The 14580-nt window shown below is 60.1% G+C and overlaps 4 protein-coding genes and 1 non-coding gene across 5 annotated transcripts in view; 3 read left to right on the forward strand and 2 right to left on the reverse strand.

The window, feature by feature from the left end:
• The window catches only part of SPATA2L (spermatogenesis associated 2 like), a 1346-nt gene extending 1306 nt beyond the window's left edge, over positions 1-40 (reverse strand). The window contains exon 1 of the mRNA XM_010718246.2: positions 29-40. Coding sequence (XP_010716548.1) covers positions 29-40 — 12 coding nt within the window. The remainder of the gene's footprint in view (positions 1-28) is intronic.
• Positions 7-3965, forward strand: RPL13 (ribosomal protein L13). The gene is made up of 5 exons (XM_010718177.1): positions 7-142; positions 499-640; positions 1498-1671; positions 3196-3252; positions 3764-3965. The coding sequence occupies exons 1-5, from the start codon at positions 39-41 to the stop codon at positions 3920-3922; spliced, it is 636 nt and encodes a 211-aa protein (XP_010716479.1). The 5' UTR covers positions 7-38; the 3' UTR covers positions 3923-3965.
• On the forward strand, positions 260-341 carry LOC116217148. The gene has a single exon (XR_004161237.1). It is a non-coding gene; the product is annotated as a small nucleolar RNA MBII-202 (small nucleolar RNA).
• A 1401-nt stretch (positions 3966-5366) lies between the features above and the next one.
• CPNE7 (copine 7) lies at positions 5367-11254 on the forward strand. The gene is made up of 16 exons (XM_010718179.3): positions 5367-5624; positions 6094-6536; positions 7730-7912; positions 7983-8057; positions 8169-8243; positions 8423-8506; positions 8578-8667; positions 8757-8855; positions 9094-9180; positions 9264-9323; positions 9420-9553; positions 9675-9729; positions 9821-9872; positions 9960-10093; positions 10173-10409; positions 10505-11254. The coding sequence occupies exons 2-16, from the start codon at positions 6312-6314 to the stop codon at positions 10640-10642; spliced, it is 1728 nt and encodes a 575-aa protein (XP_010716481.1). The 5' UTR covers positions 5367-5624; positions 6094-6311; the 3' UTR covers positions 10643-11254.
• A 1032-nt stretch (positions 11255-12286) lies between these two features.
• LOC100545337 (sulfotransferase 2B1-like) lies at positions 12287-14499 on the reverse strand. The gene is made up of 6 exons (XM_010718178.3): positions 14317-14499; positions 13360-13568; positions 13121-13247; positions 12953-13047; positions 12690-12870; positions 12287-12614 (listed from the first exon to the last, which is right to left on the reverse strand). The coding sequence occupies exons 1-6, from the start codon at positions 14453-14455 to the stop codon at positions 12499-12501; spliced, it is 867 nt and encodes a 288-aa protein (XP_010716480.1). The 5' UTR covers positions 14456-14499; the 3' UTR covers positions 12287-12498.
• Between the last annotated feature and the right edge of the window lie 81 nt (positions 14500-14580).

Here is a 14580-nt window from a genome sequence, read left to right on the forward strand (position 1 = left end):
GCCTCTAGCCCTGCCCGTGTCCGCAGGCCCGAGCAGCCATGGCGCCCAGCCGCAATGGCATGATCCTGAAGCCGCACTTCCATAAGGACTGGCAGCGGCGAGTGGCCACGTGGTTCAACCAGCCTGCCCGCAAGATCCGCAGGTGAGTGCCGCCGGGCCGTGCGCGGCCTGCAGCGCTGCTCGGAAGGGCGCCCGTGTCGCCGCGGGGCGCACAGCTGGGACGGGGCCCTTCTCAGGGGTTGGTCCGGCCGCAGTCAGGTGATGAGAAGTCTCCGGAATCGCTGTACTGCATTGATGATTCCCTTGAACCCTTGTCTATCTGATGGCTGCGGCGGCTCTGTGTTGCCAACGCTCGTCTGTCCGAGCTGCTCACTCGGTGTCCCCCTTGTTTTCGAGCGAACCCCGCGTGGCAGACGCTGCCCTGCAAGGGAGCACAGCGAGCTGAGTGCTGTCTCTGGCAGCCGTACCTCTTTCTGACCGCTGTTCCCCACGCTGCAGGAGGAAGGCCCGTCAGGCAAAGGCTCGTCGCATCGCGCCTCGCCCCGTGGCTGGGCCCATCCGGCCCATTGTGAGGTGCCCAACTATCAGATACCACAAAAAAGTTCGTGCTGGCAGAGGCTTCAGCCTAGAAGAGCTTAAAGTAAGTATGGAGAGCCCATCCTCGCTGATAAAACTCTGCAAATCTTGAGTTGGGTTGTCCTGCTCTGTTCTTTGGGTTAACTCTGCTCTGCAGTGTCAGCATCTGCGTGCATTCAGCAGCTGTGGGGTGGGGAAGGAATGGTGTATGTCAGTGAAAGGTTGATTTGAAGAATAAATGTTGCTTTGTCTGTGGTTGGGCTGCCAGGTACTTCAGTTTGTTTAAAATCAGATTCAGGCAGAGCTTGAATTGAGGCTCCTGAACTTCACTTTAAATAAAAGGTGTGTAATGAGCAGCTTGTGATCACCTTAAGGTCTCCAGCACCCTCGCCCTGCTTTAGAATGTGCTGTGCTCCCTGCCTTGCCCTGATGCTCCAGGGAGCTGCTGGTCTTGGATTGCAGCAGTAAACATTGGGCACTGCTGGCAGCCAGGATCCACAGCCTCCCCTTGTGTCCTGTTCAGAATCTAATAAAAATGCAGCAGTGAGATTAGTGCATTAAAGCAGTAAAATTGTACTTTTAATGCCAAATTCCTCATTACTTTGCTTTTCTTTGATTTTGGGTAATGTTGATTCCAGCATAAAACAGCACAGGGCTGCATGCATTTAAACAGGACACGAAGCTGTCACTTGCTAAGGAGCATTACCAAATTATTTCTTTAATGGAGCTCTCAATATTCTGTGAACCACAGTTATCTTTGTGCTGACTTCATAATTTTATATGGTGTGCATCAGAGCCTAAACACCTCACTCATCACTGCTCAGGAAATGATGCTGTTAAAGGGTGCTTTGCCTCTTGATCTGCTCCGTCCTGACCCCCAGCAGCACAGTGCTAACTGCTGCCTCTGTGCTCTCTCTTTAGCTGGCTGGCATTAACAAAAGGTTCGCTCGGACCATTGGGATCTCCGTGGATCCCAGGCGAAGAAACAAATCTACAGAGTCCCTGCAGGCCAACGTGCAGCGGCTGAAGGAGTATCGCTCCAAGCTTATCCTCTTCCCAAGGAAGCCTTCTGCACCTAAGAAAGGAGACAGCTCTGTAAGTACCTGGCGCTTAGAAACGTGACAGAGCCTATTTCTGCTCACTTCTGCAGAGGTTTGGCCCTCAGCCTGTCCTCCTGGTGGCCGGGCTGTGTTCTTGAATACTTGCAGTAACACAGACCCGTAGCAGGAGGGCATGTCGGTTCCGTGCACAGATGCAGTTGGTGACTGCCCACAGGGCTGGGATGGGTGCAGCTGGGCTCGCTGGTGGTGTCTGTGCTGTCAGCTGGCTGGGGCTGCCAGGAGTGCGGCAGTGCTTCTGTGCTGGGGGCTGTTGTGCTGCTGGAGGTGCAGCTCAGAGGTGGAGCTGCTCTGTTTTGGCCTGCTCAATTATAGTTTATGAAGGTGAAGTGTCAGAACAAAAAGGCTGGCTGAGGTGTCCGCTCTGCTGCGGTAATAACTGTATGGAAGGGCTGGGGAAGGCAAGGAGCTTCTCAGCTGAGTGGTTCGGTGAAAGGAGGGGTTAGAGGAAATCTCCAGAAGGTTGTTGCTGTTGATGTACAAAAATGGTTTTCATTAAAATCTCACCCAGATCCAGAGTAGAGTTGGCTTTTCCCATGTTCTTGGCTGTTCTTGTTAAAGACGCATGCTTCCCACGGGGAGGTGCAGGTGATGGAACGAGGTGGTGTGTTCCAGCTACCTTCAGTCTTCTGCAGCGTCTTGTCTGCCCTGAGCTGCTTTTCCATAGTGCTGCCTGCAGGGCTGGAGCTCATTTGGGCTGCTTCCCAGGGCAGAAAAGGGGAGGGTCTTACACAGCCAGGTTGGATGTGGATGTTGTGCTGCGTGTGTCAGCTTGGTAACTCGGGGGGTGCTGCTCTGTGATGTGACTTGTGGGACCGGTGGAAGTGTGGACGTGAGGATTGTGAAGTCAAAACTCCTTCTGAGCCTTGGGTGCCTATGCAGAAAGTGGATTTTTTCCAAATTGCTGTGGGTAGCGCACAAAATCTTTGCCAAACACATTCTATTCTAGTTTTAAATTGGCTAGCAACACAAACCTGTAACTTAGTAATTCAGCACAGCTTTCAGGTTGTCTCCTGCAATCTGTTTCTGATATCAGTAGATAAAGATACTTGTTTCTGGAACCGTGTTTGAAATTTATTTACTTGAAGCTTCAGATAGCTGATTTATTCGTTTTTGCCACTGCCACTCACGCCAGAAGCTGGAATTGGCTGGGGAAGGAATTGCTGAAGAGAGCGCTGAGCAGGCAGGCTAAAAACGGCCCAGGGGACAACAACACTTTTCCAGTTGGCAGAACTCCTGAAAGGCCACGGCTCCCCTGGCTGGGGTGGGCAGATTGATGGCCAGGAAGGTGTGCTTTGTTGGTGCAGCACCTCCGTGCCGAGTACAGCTGCATGAGAGAAGTGCTGAATTGGTTACCGTTGCTGTTAAATCTCTGGTCAGAATGGTTGAGTGTTCTTAAAGCTGGAAGCCTGCGTACCAGGCACTTGTTTCATCGTGGTACTGCAATGAGAGATGTTACGTTTCTGTTCCTGAAATGGTTTTTTCCTCTCTTGTTTTGCAGCCTGAGGAACTCAAGATGGCAACTCAGCTGTCCGGACCAGTTATGCCGATCAGGAACGTAAGTGTGATCCTGAATCTTGTTCTTTGTGGGATGTCACAGAGCAGCTCCCCACACAGGAGCGCTTAGAGGACGTGGGTGACGAGCTCAGACATCTCCTGTCTGCTGTGCTGCAGGCAGGGGCGCCTCTGTCCCTTTGTGTTTGTGGTGCAGCCTTGTGTGACGGCCCCAGCAGGTCACCAGGCCGCTGCTGAGCTGGAAGATGCCGTTGCTGTGCGCCACAAACCTGACTCACATTTCATTTTGTGTTTGTTTGTGTGATGGTTTTTTTTCCTGGTATTTTCTGCTCGTCTGCTGACGCGCATTGGCAAATGAGAAACTGGTGGAAATGAGGTGCCTGGTGGAGTGATGATAAGGGCAGGGCCTGGGGATTGCACACATCTCGTATTCTTAGCAGCATCTTGGAGCCAGTGGTAGAAACATAACGAGATTAATTGCGTTAAGCCTTAAACGCTGTCTCTTTGGCAGCCTCTGATGTGTAGTCTGACTGCCGGGCTCTCTCTCCCACTAGGTTTTCAAACGGGAGAAGGCCCGCGTTATCTCAGAGGAGGAGAAGAACTTCAAGGCCTTTGCCAGCCTGCGCATGGCCCGGGCAAACGCTCGTCTCTTTGGGATTCGTGCAAAACGTGCCAAAGAAGCAGCAGAGCAGGACGTGGAGAAGAAGAAATGAACTGTTCTCACCAGAACTGTCAATAAAAAAATATGGAAATAGAGCAGTGTGTGGTGTCTTGTGAGGGGCGGTGTGCAGGGAGTTGCTGCCCTGGAGCTCGGCCTGCCTGCCGTGTGGGTTCCAGCTGCGGGCTGCTGCGCATGGAAGGGCACAGCCTGGGGAGTCGTGCAGGCGTGGGAAATCCTGTTCTCTGTGCTCAGACTCCAGCCTTCCTCAGCAGCAAGGGAAGCAAACACCTCCGTGTGCAGCTCTGTTCAGGTAGGGTGGTTTGCTTTGTCTTCAGGGACGCAGCGTGGACTTCATCTGACTTTGAGCAGTGTGTGATCCCTGAGCCGCGGCCCGGTGCTGTGCGGCTGGACGGCTCTGTCGGCCCTGCCTTGAGGGGTGAGTGTGAAATCACAGCTTGGTGCTGCTGTAGGCGTGGTGCGCTCAGCGCCGGGCAGCAGGGGGCCACGAAGCAGAACGCTCGGGACGTCCCAGCGCAGGCGGGCCTGCCTTCCTCCCACCCCGCTGCCCCGAGGTGATTCCAGGGCGCTGGAGTGCCGTTGGCTGTGGGGTCACCGGGGTGTGGGTGGGACGCGGCGGCAGCTCGGGGCTGTGCTTGCTGCTGCTTGCCGCTGGGTGGAGCGGGGTCCCGGCAGTGCGTGGTGAGACGGGTGTGCCTGGGTGCTCCCTGCTGCGGTTCTGATCCGGGTGCTGATCCCCTGGGCCTTCAAGGAGTTTCTTAAGAGCAAGACCCCAGTGGCTGTGATAACGAGCCCGGTTCTCGCTGGAGGAGGGCCACCCCGCGGCTCTGCCCACTGCTGGGGGCCGTGCCGGCCGTGTCCCTCCGGGCTGAGCGGCGCAGTCACGGTGCCGTGGCTCCTTGCGGCTCCGGGCAGCCCCGGGCTGGCTGAGCAGTTCTGGGCCGTGCTGCAGCACGGCTGCCGGCCGCGTGATTGAGCCATCGATTCGTTAGCCGTGCGATGGCAAAGCGGGGACTGGCAGCGGCGATGCGCTCGGGTGCAGGTGATCCCAGGGTGCTGAGCTGCTGGAAGGAAGGAGGGTGGCCTACTTCTGCCAGGCTGTGCGGGATTAGCTCCTGCAGCCCGGGGCCCCGCGGTGCCCTCCCGCTCCTTAGCCCTCTCTGCATTTTAATCCCCTCTGAATATGGGCTAATTATATCACCCTTCATAAAGCTGCACTGATGGAGCTGCAGTGCCGGGGGGATGTGTGGGGTGCGGGGGGGGCCCAGGACCAGGGGGACGTGGGGCCGTGGCACCTGGTGTCCAGGCATCACTGGGACACCTCTGCCTGTCCCTGCAGTAGGGGCGGCTCTTAGGGGGGAACGCAGGGGGATGGGGACACGCGGGATGGGGCACCCGGGGGAGTAGCGATGGACTGTGGGGTGCGTGGGGTGAGAGCAGTGCTGGGCAGGGGCGGAGGCTGGGGTTGATGCTGAAGCCGCGGCACATGCAGCGGTGCTGCCGGCTGTACCGGGGACCCCGGCAGCCTCGGTGCCTGCGGGCGGTCTGTGCTCCGGTGCCGGCAGCGAGGTGGTTAACGGAGATTGTAGTCTCCCTCTTAGGGCTCCGCTCCCGAATTGCAGCTTGAGTCAGTTGTGTGGAGGTGGCAGCAGCGCAGCTCCGGCTGGCACGCGGCTCTGGCTGGCACACACCGGCCCCAGCCCTCGTCCGGCAGCGCACCGAGCCCCGGCACTCAGGTAGGGGCAGGGCGGGGTGGGGGCACCGGGATCCCTTTACCGGGGGATGCGCGGCTGTGTTGGGTGCAGGGGAGGAGATGGTGCCCAGCAGAGCCAGGCATGTGAGCTGTGTGCCGGGCAGGGCATGGCCCTACGTGACTTCATGGGGAAACTTCAGCTGGGTGGCAGCGGCTCCTGGCATGGGAGCAGTGGGTAGAGCCTGGGTGCTGCAACTGGGGCAATGGGGATGGGGACAGGGATGGGGATGGAGGAGATGCAGTGAGAATAAGATCAGGACGGGGTGGGGATGGGGTGACAGAGCCGAGGCTGCAGCATCACCAGGCTGAGCCCTGCCAGCATCCAGGTGGAGGCTGGCTCTTTCCCCAGCGTGCAGAATTCCCCCATCACCCCAGCATGCCACCAGTTCTGCGTGGTGACAGTTAAACGCGGCCAACTCTGCTTCACCCCATGGTGTCCTGGCACCTTGCAGGGTTCCGCAGGACCACCAGAACCAGCCACTTCACCTCAAAGAGAGTCCGCGTGCTCCCCAACACCCACCCTGCCCCGGGAGCCTGCCAAGCCCCCAGCAGCACCCACAGGCACACAGGCTCCATCCCGACACCCAGCACTGTGGGGCCTCGTGCCCCAGGCATGACAAGCAGCTGCCCCGCACACTGACAGCGAGGCTGTAGGGCCACCCGGTGCCACATGCCTCTGTCCCACGGAGCCGCCTGCCCCCCATCGCGTCCGGCCGCCCCCCGTGCTGCAGCCACCATGAGCGAAGCGCCTGAGCCGTCCTCGCAGGCATCGCTGGCCGTCCTCTCCAAGGTGGAACTGAGGGTGAGCTGCAGGCACCTCCTGGACCGCGACACCCTCAACAAGTCGGACCCCTGCGTCCTGCTGCTCATGCAGTCCCAGGGCCAATGGGTGGAGGTAGGCAGGGCGGGGCGGTGGGATGGGGATTGGGGCAGGGATGGAGCCGAGGTGGGTGCGGTGTCTGTGGGATGGGAGCCAGGCGCGAGGTGCGGGGCATGGAGTTGGGTGCAAGGTGCGGGGCTCTGGGTGGGGTGAAGGACGTGGGGAGCAAGGTGCAGGGCATGGCCCTGTGGCAGGGCACTGCGGGGTGCTCAGGCGCTGCTTGGGGGCAACGCAGGGCTTTGGCTTGGAGCAAACCTCCTGGAGCTCAGCGGCTCTGGCAGCACCCAAGAATAGGGTGCCCACGGTGTGTGGGTCCCAGTGGGTCATGGGGTGCTCGGTTCCTTCCTGTGGCTGCCTCCCAGCACAGCTCCTGGCTGGCTCCAGTGGCTTCACGCTCACTAATCAGTTCTGCTCAGCCAGCAGATTTAGCATTCAATCCCTCTGCGCCTGATTGACTCTGTGAGCTGAAGCCAAAGGAAATAGTGGGGGACCCTCAATGGGATGCATCTCCTCGTGCAAAGTGTGGCCCCTCTGGTACAGCTCTGTTCTGTGCCCAGCCCCTCTCCCGCTGGCAGCTCTCTGGGTCCAACCAGCCCAGGACAAAGTGTGTTCCAGAGCACAAGCATCCCCATGGCTGCAGCCCCACTGATATGGGGTTTGCCCTGGAGGGTGCAGTGCCCCAGGACCAGTGCTGGCACTCAGGGACACCCCTTACTCCCATATCGTACCATATGAGTATGGTGCTGCGGTGGTGTGCTTTAGCTATAGGATCAGTGTGAGCAGAGAAACGCTTGTGCATGAATTAATGGTCTGTTAAGCAGCTGCCTGGTGTCCCTGCATCCCTTGTTCCTGCATCCCTGTGCTCCTTTGACCCTACATCCTTGTGTCACCTTGTCCACATCCCTGTGTCCCCACGTTCCTGCATCCCCGTGCCCATACCCCCAGCTCCAGGCAGCTCCCCCTGCATGGCTGCAGCCAGCCCTGTGCCTCACAGCCCCAACATCATGCACTTGAGCCAATTGAAGGCTGAATTTCTCTGATAGGAGAGTGGACCATAATTGCCTCTACTGAGCAAATCCCAGCTTATTAGAAGTGCTTTCTGGAGGTTCTGCAGATCTGTTTCAGGAGCTGACGGCCGTGCAGTCTCTTTCCCACCCCGCTGGGTCCCAAACACTGGGGCCAGGCTGCTGTGACCCTGTGCCCTGCAGGTGGACCGCAGCGAGGTCATCAAGAGCAACCTGAACCCCGTCTTTGCCAAGATCTTCACGGTGGATTACTACTTTGAGGAGGTGCAGAAGCTGCGCTTTGAGGTGTATGACAGCCACGGGCAGGCCGGCGTGGGCACACACGATGATGATTTCCTGGGGGGCATGGAGTGCACCGTGGGGCAGGTGAGCCTCCGTCGTGCCAGTCCCCATCACCTACAGGCTGTGTCCGCACTGAGCCCGTCCTGTTTGGCAGATTGTGGCACAGAAACGGGTGACGAAGCCGCTGTTCCTCAAATATGGGAAGTTTGCGGGGAAATCCACCATCACGGTGAGTGATGCTGGGCTGGGTGTGTGGTGATACCAAAATGGGACGTGGGATGGGGAGGGAAGGATGGCGGGGGAATAACACCGAGTTCCCCGTGGCTGGGTGTCCTGGCAGGTCATCTCTGAGGAGATCTCGGGGAACAACGGCTACGTGGAGCTGGCCTTTAGGGCCAAGAAGCTGGATGACAAGGTGAGCAGCCTGTGAGCAGAGCGGATAGGATGGGATGGGCTGGATGAGATGAGATGGGATGGGATGGATGAGACAGGACTGGTTGGATGGGTTGAGATGGAACGGATGGGATGCGTTGGATAAATGGATGGGATGGATACAGTCCTCTGCTCCGCCTGGCCCCATCCTCTCTTTTTCAGGACCTTTTCAGCAAGTCTGACCCCTTCCTGGAGATCTACCGCATCGATGATGACAGCAGTGAGCAGCTGGTGTACCGCACTGAGGTGAGGCTGGCTGGCTCCATCCCATGGCCACCCTATAGGTGCCCGGCCTTGATGAGCCCTCCTGCCTCCAGGTGGTGAAGAACAACCTGAGCCCCATCTGGGAGCCCTTCAAGGTCTCTCTGAACTCCCTCTGCAGCTGTGAGGAGAAGAGGAAGCTGAGGGTGAGGAAGGGTGATGGGACCCCCACCCTGGGTCGGTGTAGGGGTGATGGGGGCACACAGCTGGGCAGTGCTGACCTGCGTCCCTACAGTGCGTCGTGTGGGACTACGACTCACGGGGAAAGCATGACTTCATTGGCGAGTTCTTCACCACCTTCGAGGAGATGCAGAAGGCAATGGGGGAGAACAAGGTGGGGACATGGGGACGTGGCCAGCAGGGCTGGGGCACAGCCTTTGGGCTTACTGTCAGGCCCTGTTCCAGGAGGCTCCTCCCAGATTCTCCACTGGTTTCTCTTTGGAGAAGGGATAGATGGGACTGCAGCCATCCGCCTGTGCAGGGGTACGGGGCTGGGGGCTGTGGGGCCGCAGCACAGCGGGGCTGGGGGCTGTGGGGCCGAACCCGGGCAGCGCGGGTGCCGCATGCTGCAGGTGCAGTGGGAGTGCATGAACCCCAAGTACAAAATCAAGAAGCGCAACTACAAGAACTCGGGGGTCGTGGTGCTGCTGGACCTGAAGGTGAGTGCTCACATGTCGTGCTGAGCTGTGCTGTGCCAAGCTGCTGCTGGGACATCAGTGGCTGACATGGGTCGGACTGACAGATCCACAGGGTCTACTCCTTCCTGGATTACATCATGGGCGGCTGCCAGATCCACTTCACGGTGAGCACTGCTCCGTCGGGGCTGGGGCCACATCGCGGTGCTGGGACGGCTGCTCAGGGCTGCCCCGGGGGTCCTCACCGACACCCCCCGCACCAGGTGGCCATCGACTTCACGGCCTCCAACGGGGATCCCCGCAACAGCTGCTCCCTGCACTACATCAACCCCTACCAGCCCAACGAGTACCTCAAGGCGCTTGTGGCCGTGGGCGAGATCTGCCAGGACTATGACAGGTGGGGCAACCCAGGGCTGGGACACTGCAGTGATGGCCACCGTGGGGCCAGGACAGCCAGGTGGCACCCCTCAGTGCTGGCATCCGCCAAGCTGGGGCTCTACTCACCCCTTCCCTTGCAGCGATAAGAAGTTCTCCGCTCTGGGCTTTGGTGCGCGGATCCCCCCCAAGTACGAGGTATGGGCTTGGGGCCCTTGGGATGCACTGGGACCCCTGGGATGTGCCCACCCTGCAGCCCCCAGCTGCCTTTGCCCCTGTGCCCACTCAGGTCTCCCATGACTTCGCCATCAACTTTAATCCTGACAATGACGAGTGTGAGGGTGAGTGCGGCCCCATTGCGCTGGTGCCCAATGCCATCCCCACGCCCCCCAGCCGTGCTGGCACCCCCTCACCCCGCACCCCCACAGGCATCCAGGGCGTGGTGGAGTCCTACCAGAGCTGCCTGCCCAAAATCCAGCTGTATGGCCCCACCAACGTGGCCCCCATCATCACTAAGGTGGCCCGCGTGGCGGCTGACGAGGAGCGCACCAAGGAGGCATCGGTACGGCCATGTGTGCACATTTCCCACATGCATGGGCTGCACGGCACAGGGGGTGTCCCTGATGTCCCTTTGTCCCCAGCAATACTTCATCCTGCTGATCCTGACGGATGGCGTGGTGACGGACATGGCGGACACGAGGGAGGCCATCGTCCGTGCCTCCTACCTGCCCATGTCCATCATCATCGTGGGGGTGGGCAACGCCGACTTCACCGACATGCAGATCCTGGACGGCGACGACGGCATCCTGCGCTCGCCCCGGGGTGAACCCGTGCTGCGTGACATCGTCCAGTTCGTGCCCTTCCGTGACTTTAAGAACGTGAGTGGGTCCTCCAGCTCTCCTATCCCCCACCCTGTGCCCCCTGTGTTGGGTGCCACCGACCCCCAGCTCACCCATCCCACCCCGTCCCGCAGGCGTCCCCGACGGCGCTGGCCAAGTGCGTGCTGGCCGAGGTGCCCAAACAGGTGGTGGAGTACTACAGCTACAAGGCCTTCCCCCCGCGCTGCCCCCAGCCCCACACCCCCGATTCCAGCCTGGGCTCTCCCCAGTGAGTGTGCCTGTAAGGGGATGGGAACAGCCCCAGTGTTGCTGCGGGATGCTGTGCCACGTTATTTGGGGGTGGCTGAGTCCCCGACTGCCCATGTCCCCACTCCATCCCCTGCTGTCCCCGTGGTCCCTGTGCTCCGTGCTTGTCTGTCTCCTTGTTGTTTTGAGGCTGCATGACAAACTCATCCTTGGGCCAATAAAGCAAGCTGCCCTTTCCCTCTGCCATCTGCTCTCTGGGCACGGGGACTCATGGAGTGCTGCTGCGTCACACAGAATCCCCAACCATGGGCACTCCGTGGGGTGTGGGGGATGGGGGGATGCAGCCACGGTTCACTCTGGTGCCCTACCCGTGGGCACAGCCCCATTCTGCAGCAGGAAGGCAGCGATGGAAGGGAACAAAAGCTGAAAGCAGCTCCCAGCTGCCCAGCACCTGGCCACGTCTCTCATTAGCAGGGATTTGTCATTTGAAAGCCACCAGCCGCTGAATGAGAGGCAGCAACGCTTTGTAGCTGCTGTACTTTTTTGCTTTCAAGTTGTGCTGCTGCTGCCCCACCGTGAGGCCTCGGCAGCATGAAAATCCAGGGCACGGAGGCAGGGAGAGATGCCCTCCTGCACGATGCCTGTGCCGTGTGCCACGTGCCGTGTGCCGTGCTGGATGTTCTTGGTGCTGTGCCATGTTGTGTGCCTTGTGCGTGCCATGTACTCCGTGCCAAGGCGCTGGGTGCTGTGCCACGTGCTGCGTGCCATGCCATGTGCTGTGTGCTGGGCCTTGTGCCATGCCACGGGCTGCCTGCTGCCTGCTGCTGTGTGCCATGCGCTGTGCTGATGTGCTATTTGCCCTGCACTATTTGCCATGCGCAACGTGCTGTGTGCCATGTGCTATTTACTATGCACTATGTGCCGTGTGCTGTACGTCATGTGCTTTTTGCCATGTGTGATATGCCATGTGCTGTATGCTGTGTGCCATGTACCATGTGCTGCATGCCCTGCTCCATGCGCAGTGCCACTGCTGTGTGCCCCAAGCTCTGCCCCATTTGTCCCCACTGGGGATGTGCTGTCCCCTGGCAGGGTGTTGGCACAGGGCTTGTCCTTGCAGCCGTGCCCGCATGCTGTGACCGCGTCCCTGTCCCAGAGCAGCATTGTTGGGTGTGGGGATGCTACCGGCAATGGGCAGAGCACGGTGTCCAATCCATCATATTTATAGTGCCTGATTCATCCCAATCAAGCCAGATAACGGATGTTGCCATAGAAACCCATTGGGGCTGCGGCTGTGTTCGGGCCCCTGGTGCGGGCAGGGGAGGCTGAGACCCCTCCCCAGGGCTGTGTCCCCCCGTGGGTGTGGGGTGCACGCTGCCACTAATCGATGTTTAGTTGATGGGGTTAATTATCTCTTAATGATCTTTTTGTAAGGCCACTGCTGGCAGTGCAGCCAGGAATGGGGCAGGCGGTGCCGCAGGGCACAAGGGCAGTGCAGGAGATGCAGGAATGTGCTGGGATGGGGTTCTACAGTCATACTATAGGATGTCCCGGCCATCCTGCCACAGCCACACCCGGACAGTGCCCAGGGATGATGGGCCCCCACCCTGATAACGCCGGCACTTCCCAGCGCCAGAGCACGGCTCTCGCCCTGGGAACACAGCGCCGGCGTGGGAATGGCAATAAATATTTATTCTTTCCCAAACGGGGCCGCGCTCCCCACCGCGCTGCAGGAAGCGAGGGGTTGGGGGGTCACGGCCACCAGGGGACGGCAGCCTTGGGGATGGCGGCGGCGCTCAGCCGGGAACCGCCCCGCCGTGGGGCACGGAGCCGCTGTTCCCCATCCCAGGGCCACGCTGTGTGTGCTGTGCGGGCTGCGCGTCCCTCACACCATGGCCCAGTGGGCGCTCAGCTCAGTGTCGTGCATCTCCTCGTGGTACACGCGGTCAAAGAGGGCGTTTTGCGGCGGTGAGAAGTGGGAGCGCCAATCGCCCACCACGCCTGCAGGATGGCAGCGCTGGCACCGCGCTCGAGGGGCACCGGTGTGCCCATGGCCGTGCCCCGTGCACCCCTCACCTTTGCGCATGAAGCGGCCCTGGCTGTGGTCCATGATCTCGGGGGGGATCAGGGTGTAGTTGGCCATGGCGTTGTCCCGCATGGCTGCGAAGCTGCAGTGCTGCTCCAGTGCCAACAGCGTCTGCGGCTCCAGCGTAATGCCCAGGAACGCGCTGAGCCGCTGCGCTGTGCCACGCAGGTCCTGGGCACGGCAGGTGAGATGGAGGGATGGGAGACGGGGGTGGGGGATGTGGGAATGGGGGATACAGGGGTGCAGAGCTCACCTTGTGCAGCTCCTCATAGGTGATGTAGATGATGTCGAGAAGCTGCCGCTGGCCCAGCCAGCCCTTGACGTGCTCAAACCACGAGCCGTAGTGCACTGAAGGGATGAAGCAGGTGACGGGGGCCAACAGCTGCCCCCAGCGTGGCCCCCACATCTCCCCAGCCCTTACCTTTGCCCTCCAGGAACTGCTGGAGGAAGGCGTCAAAGGAAACGGGGTCAGGCAGGAACTTGGCCAGGCGGTGGAAGTGGTAATAGGAGACCACCACATCCTTGGGGTTCCTGGCCACGTAGATCACCTGGTGGGGAAGGAACATGGGCTCAGGTTTTCCCAGGCTCAGCTGCCCCATGAGCTGACATACCCGCAGCCATTGGGTGCACCCACAGGCCCTCATCTGGGGGACCCCTCACCTTGGCCTTGCTGCCCTGCAGCCAGGGGCCCAGCACGCGGGCAGGCAGGTGGCTGGTGATGAGGCGGTGCGTGGCTGTGTCCCGCAGCGAGCTGCGGAAGTGGATCTGCTCCAGCCAGGGCGCCCGCTCCCAATTGGGGATGGTCTTGGCAGGCTGCGCATCCCCACCGCTGTACAGCAGTGTCAGGATCTCCTGCATCCACGTGGTGCCTGGGGAGGTTGCCGTCAGGGCACCCCCACCCTGCACGGGGCACCGCGGCACGGCACGGCACGGCTTGGTGCAACATGGCGTGACACTGCATGGTGTGGAACAACATGGCACAGAGTGGCACGGCATGGCATTGCTTGATACAGCACAGCATGGCACAGTACGGCACGGCAGAGCATGGCATAACAAGATATGGCATGGCATCACAAGGTATGGCACAGCATGATATGGCACAGCATAGTATGGCATAGCATGGTATAAAACAGACTGGGACAGCATGGCATAGCACAGCCTGGTATGACACAGCATGATACAGCACTGTGTGGCTTGACTTATCACTTGGTGCAGTGTCACTCGGCATACACTGCAGTGCAGCATGGCACAGATCAGTGCAGCAGGGCATTGTGTGCAATAGCATGGTGCTACGTGGCACGGGGCACAGCTGGACAGGCAGTGCAGTACGGAGCACTGCCCCTTTGAGCCACCACCTATTGCTCCAGGCTGGGGGTGGGGATGTGGCCGGGACAGGGCTGCAGCAGAGGAGGGTGTGGGGTGGCCATCCCGTCCTGCACGGTGGGGGGGCCAGGACCCCCGGCTGTGGGGCTGTGCTGGGAGGGGATGGTGATTGTGTAGGGCTGGCCCAGCTCCTGGCCACGCAGGCAGTGCTGGGGCCCATTGGCAGCGCTGGCCGAGTGTCAGAGACCTCCACTCCATCCCATCCCTGTCCCCTCCCCACCCGGTGCCACTTACCCGACTTGGGGTAGGTGACGATGACCACATCGGTGTCACGGAAGGGGAATTTGGTGGCGAACTGCAGGGACTCTGCGGTGTGGAGGTGCCCAGGCAGCGCGATGCCGGCGAAAGTCTCCGTTACCTCCAGGCGCTCCATGGCCCGGCTGTGCCGGACGTGATGGGACGGCGGTTAAATAACTGCAGAAGAGGAAGCCTGAGAGGCAGGCAGAGGGCGTGGGGTGGGACTCCCCCCCTTCCCCCCCCTTCCCCCGACACATTCTT

Source organism: Meleagris gallopavo, chromosome 13 (genome assembly GCF_000146605.3).
Source record: "Meleagris gallopavo isolate NT-WF06-2002-E0010 breed Aviagen turkey brand Nicholas breeding stock chromosome 13, Turkey_5.1, whole genome shotgun sequence".
In the NCBI taxonomy this organism is placed as follows: domain Eukaryota; kingdom Metazoa; phylum Chordata; class Aves; order Galliformes; family Phasianidae; genus Meleagris; species Meleagris gallopavo.